Source organism: Schistocerca nitens, chromosome 9, assembly GCF_023898315.1.
Source record: "Schistocerca nitens isolate TAMUIC-IGC-003100 chromosome 9, iqSchNite1.1, whole genome shotgun sequence".
Classification (NCBI taxonomy): domain Eukaryota; kingdom Metazoa; phylum Arthropoda; class Insecta; order Orthoptera; family Acrididae; genus Schistocerca; species Schistocerca nitens.
The window spans coordinates 209,512,207-209,518,206 of record NC_064622.1 but is presented as its reverse complement, the minus strand read 5'-3'; the positions used below and the strand labels follow the sequence as shown (position 1 = coordinate 209,518,206).

Below are 6,000 nucleotides of genomic sequence, written 5' to 3'. Positions count from 1 at the left end.
TTATTAGTAGTATACCTACGAGACGTACAGTACACAGTGTATGTAACTATGACCTCAAACACCCTAGTCGCCTATATGCAAGCCATGAGCTCAACACATGGTGGAGAGGAGTTGGCACATGTGCGTGCGCACACACACACACACACACACACACACACACACACACACACACATGCACTTACTAGAATACACCACAGGCGTCTGCGGGCACTACCAATGCAATTTAGAAGTATGGAACTTAAAACTTCTGTGGAGTATACATTGTTACATTAAAATTGATGCGGACATACCAATGGTAACGAATTGCTATCAAGATATTTCGGAGCAGAGTCTTGTGTCCATCTTCAGCTGGGTACTGGCAAAAGCACACTACGCTCTCACATTTCAGATCCCATTGGCGCAGAAACAGAGATGTAGGAGCAAAGGTGTTACATCCTAACAGCGGGCAGGATCTCTTTCAGTAGGTTTGAGTTGGATCAGTGTCTAGGGATCTGTGTTACCTGCAATTAGAAGTGGCAATATGATCAACTTCGTTGTATTTTTTTTTTTTTTCGCTGAGCACATCAACTCGTGAAGAATAAGTATGTGTAGTTGGCTTCAGAGAATAAGTAATGGTCGAATGTATGCTAAATGTTGTCTTTGTTTAATCTGTAATTGATTGTTTTTTGATTAAGTAGTGATTCAGTATTTATGGATACGTGTGGAAGCTGGTTTTCGTCACTTTAACCCAAGCTGGGGCACTGCAGCAGCCAAAAGCGAAGTGCCTCCAGGTGGGCCAGATATCGAGAATACACTCTTAGCTTAACAGGAATACTGTAGTGAAAAACTTAAAGTGAGATTCAATTTTTACGGGGAAACACCCATTAGCAACAGTGGTTGGACTCTACGCTGATCCTGAAGGGTAGTACAAGTAGAAGGAGTCTGTTCAATAATGTAGGTTTTACAGGAAACAGAGAGACAGAGCAATTTTATTCTAAGCACGTTTTAGAATGATTTCGCTTGTGAGGAACATGTGTAGAGCATCATAACATCAAAACTGCGTAATGTCAGAAGAGTGATATGTCTTATGTCACAGTCAGCTAGAAAGTTACATTTGGAGGCGCAAGTTTGAGGTAGTTCACTATGGGTGTTGACTAAATGTTGGAGGAAGTAATGGCCAACGTTTCCAAGACAATGAACTGATTGCGTTGCAGCTATCAGGAACCACTTGAATATGGCAGCAAATCTGCCGAAAAATGATGAACATAGGATATCCCCAAGGGAGGCTCCCAGAGATTCTGCAAGTTGCAAGTACATCAGGAAAACAACAGATACCTAAGAGGACAGAATGCTGCAGTATTTTCAGGTACACATTAATTAAAATTTTAACTGGGAGGATATCTTTAATGAACTTTTTCGACATAAAAGTGGAGGCGTTTTGGCTCATTCTACGATTCCTAAATTTGGAATTTAACAAATAAGCATTTTAAGGAATTGATCATACACCACTTATCGATTTGTTGTTGTGTATATTTAGCTGAAACTCATCATTTGCAATATAAAAATTTATTCCACAACAATTTTCAGTGAAGACAATGAGTCATTTAGTCACTCTGTAGAAGACTAATTACTGGGTTAAAAATTCGCCATAACGTATCCATCACAAATTGTTAAGAATGACAGTATCTGCAGCAACAACTCTAGAGGAAATGACTTAAATTTCGAAATGCTAAAGATTTAAATGTGTCACAGAATTTTTCAATATAGGGCCACAAATTGTTTGATTACTAGTTGCATAACATAAAACGTCTAACAGGTTGTTAAATCTAAATTGACATATCTGTTCTACAATATTTCTATAGTTTAATGACTTTTAAACAGAATCTGGAGGGATATCTAGTGAAATTCAAAGTCTTGTAAATTTTTATCGTTAAATTTAAGGATGTTCAACAATTGTATGATTAATATAAAAAAATATATGTTCCTTATATTACGATTAACTAGCTGTGGTTTTTACTAATCTGTAAATGGCCAGCATGTAGCTGTACACATAACTAATTTATTCATATCCTGCGAGTTTCTTTCACATATATCATTTCAGTAAAGTTCATATGGATGATCTACACAACATGATATTAATGACATAGCTGTCAACTATATCTATAAATCATTATCAAAGTACTATAAATCACTTTTTACACTCCACAATAGTATGGATTTAGATGTTTAGATGTCGATGAAAATTATATGAATTGCTCACATTAAAAATAATATATGTGTTCTGTGACATCGAACACGATCAAATAATGAAACTGGACATACCCCTCCAGTCTTACTACAACTTGAGATAATTTAGTTTCAACATTTTTTTGGAAACTATACAGTTCTTTCAGAATATCAAAAACTTTTTATTTCAGTTGCTCAGTAGACATCACTACATAAGTATGATTGTAGCATTAACTGCACTATACACTACAATGTGGCTAATGAATTACTGATTAGTAATTGAATATATGTACATCGAAATTCAAAACTGGCTCTGAGCACTATGGGACGTAACATCTGAGGTCATCAGTCCCCTAGAACTTAGAACTACATAACCCTAACTAACCTAATGACATCACACACATCCATGCCCGAGGCAGATCGCGTGGTTCCAGACCGAAGCGCCTAGAACCACTCGGCCACACAGGCCGGCACATCTAATTAGGCAAACTAATTATGATTTATATTTTAAGTACAGAGAGTGAATAAAGTCACAGGTGTCAAATACTGGACCGTTAGGTTTTGCTAGAAAAGCTTTACAGTCAGTTCGTGAAGTCTCCAAAGCAGTAGCATTTAGAAATCAAATGTAACGAAAAGTATACCTGTATTTTTGTACAATTGTGACAGTAAATCAGGTTACAAATAACCGAAATAAACCACAGAAAAAACAAAATTTATCATAACTTTCAAACGTCTGCAAGAGATTTCTCAGTAGCTGACATTTCATTTACAGTTCATTTCCAGTAGCAAAACTGAACCATTAACTTAAAGAATTTGGCTTGTAAACTGTAATTTGTTTTATGTTCTATATAATACTTAAAGTAAAATTTTGTTATCTGAAATATCTATGCCTTAATATGTAATTATTTGGAATAAAGTTTTTCTTTGTGTAATGCAATTAACATTCATTCATAAACAGAAACAAAATGATGACATTCTTGGTATGTAGGATTATCAGGGTACATAGCTGCATAATGTCATTCTCTGATGACCAAGCTCTCTTCCTGTTTCGACAAAACGTTCAATACAACATTTGTGGTAAGCATGTCATGGCTACAAATTATACTAGATTACATATATAATAATCACTTTTTCAAGGAAAAGTGTTATATTTGCATTGCAAAAATTATAGATGTGAAAGAGGCTATAACAGAAAAATGTTATCAGTTAATTTTTTGTGTAATTAATTGTTTTTCTACAGGTCTTTGTTAGGAGCAGAATAAATAATTTAATTTTAGTTCCTTTGTTACAAAATATTTTATTACACTATGTAGGTAGATACATTACATTCTACAATGTCTGTAGAGTTCTTTACAAATTGTTAATACCTTTTAATTAATATTACATTAACATTCTAAACCTTCTATTCTGTTCATTACATCAGATAATTTAAACTAGGAGTTCTATATGTGTACTAGCCATGGGAGCTTCAATGTGACTTAAAAGCTGAACAAATCAATTCACCGACCTTCAGCTCCGAATAATTTGGTTCTAACGTCTGTTCATTTGACCCAACAACGCGTAGTATGAATAGGATGCATTCACCAGCTGTAAGATAAATATGTAATATGAGATCACTGGAAGTGTTTCCATGTTTTTATAAATCTGTGTGAATAAAGTCCATAACCTTTGGGATTACATTCGCAATGCACACACATCCTGTAACAAAGTAAACTTTATATTAAACTAATGATTATTTAGACCAAATACAAAACAGTAGTCGATCGAGAAGAAAATCTAAGACATATACAGACAAGTATTTCTAACAGACGTCATCCACATTGGAGGGCATTTCGAGTGCTCAATAGTGACGTGTCGGAGAGTGGGTTACTGAAGCCTAAGAGAGATAGACGCCGTGCTAGGTGAAGAAGTATTTCACATAAATATCAACTATATGTTCATTCATTGCGTAGGGAATTTCACCACAAAAACCAACCCCCGCACGCACACGTCGTTAGGAATCGCGCGTCTCTAACAGTGTGTATGCTGTAGAGTATACAAAACGTACAGCGAGTTCACTAGGAGCCGCCGTGTGGTACTAAATTTAGAGCAAATGTAAAATACACTTTACTTTTAGTGGTCTCTTCCATATGCAGTTAGATGTTACAGGCCGATGATCCTTATATTACGAATTTGATTACAAGGAACAAGAAGCGGTTGTGAGGCTTATTTAGATTGGAACTCTGGTTAATATCAATAGATAAATGTTCTAATGCTGTTCACCAAGGGGGGTAGGGACACTTGTAAAGGTCAAACAGAAGACCCGAAGGCAGTGGTGATAGATAATCTGAGCCAACAAGCCAACCGAGTTCCACAGAATGCCTCAACCTCAAGTACCTGCGTTTTGCAGCCAATTCACTGCCAATTATGGTATCCAAAATGTGCATACACCGTTTTCAGGTAGTGAAATCGTTAGAGCACCACTTGCGAATGGCAGGATGTGAGTCTGAGTCTCCATACAGTGCACGGTTTCCAGTCAGCTCAAGGACTAGTCGCAGAGTACGTTCCACTATGAAGTAACATAAAATCGAATTCTCATGAAAAACAGTGAGTTAAGCAGTCTGTAAGTATTTAAATTGTACTTAAGTACACCTGACAACCGTAGGATGCCTGATTTATTACTCAATACATATCGGAAAGTGTTGGACACTCAGAGACACTTTGTACTTTAACAGGTAAAATACACTCGTGGAAATTGAAATAAGAACACCGTGAATTCATTGTCCCAGGAAGGGGAAACTTAATTGACACATTCCTGGGGTCAGATACATCACATGATCACACTGACAGAACCACAGGCACATAGACACAGGCAACAGAGCATGCACAATGTCGGCACTAGTACAGTGTATATCCACCTTTCGCAGCAATGCAGGCTGCTATTCTCCCATGGAGACGATCGTAGAGATGCTGGATGTAGTCCTGTGGAACGGCTTGCCATGCCATTTCCACCTGGCGCCTCAGTTGGACCAGCGTTCGTGCTGGACGTGCAGACCGCGTGAGACGACGCTTCATCCAGTCCCAAACATGCTCAATGGGGGACAGATCCGGAGATCTTGCTGGCCAGGGTAGTTGACTTACACCTTCTAGAGCACGTTGGGTGGCACGGGATACATGCGGACGTGCATTGTCCTGTTGGAACAGCAAGTTCCCTAGCCGGTCTAGGAATGGTAGAACGATGGGTTCGACGACGGTTTGGATGTACCGTGCACTATTCAGTGTCCCCTCGACGATCACCAGTGGTGTACGGCCAGTGTAGGAGATCGCTCCCCACACCATGATACCGGGTGTTGGCCCTGTGTGCCTCGGTCGTATGCAGTCCTGATTGTGGCGCTCACCTGCACGGCGCCAAACACGCATACGACCATCATTGGCACCAAGGCAGAAGCGACTCTCATCGCTGAAGACGACACGTCTCCATTCGTCCCTCCATTCACGCCTGTCGCGACACCACTGGAGGCGGGCTGCACGATGTTGGGGCGTGAGCGGAAGACGGCCTAACGGTGAGCGGGACCGTAGCCCAGCTTCATGGAGACGGTTGCGAATGGTCCTCGCCGATACCCCAGGAGCAACAGTGTCCCTAATTTGCTGGGAAGTGGCGGTGCGGTCCCCTACGGCAATGCGTAGGATCCTACGGTCTTGGCGTGCATCCGTGCGTCGCTGCGGTCCGGTCCCAGGTCGACGGGCACGTGCACCTTCCGCCGACCACTGGCGACAACATCGATGTACTGTGGAGACCTCACGCCCCACGTGTTG

At 39.9% G+C, this 6,000-nt stretch overlaps 1 protein-coding gene across 1 annotated transcript in view; it reads right to left on the bottom strand.

Annotated features, from left to right (window-relative positions):
* Positions 1 to 3,735: 3,735 nt before the first annotated feature.
* Positions 3,736 to 6,000, bottom strand: part of LOC126204107 (odorant receptor Or2-like) — a 52,200-nt gene continuing 49,935 nt past the window's right edge. The window contains exon 5 of the mRNA XM_049938523.1: positions 3,736 to 3,792. Coding sequence (XP_049794480.1) covers positions 3,736 to 3,792 — 57 coding nt within the window. The remainder of the gene's footprint in view (positions 3,793 to 6,000) is intronic.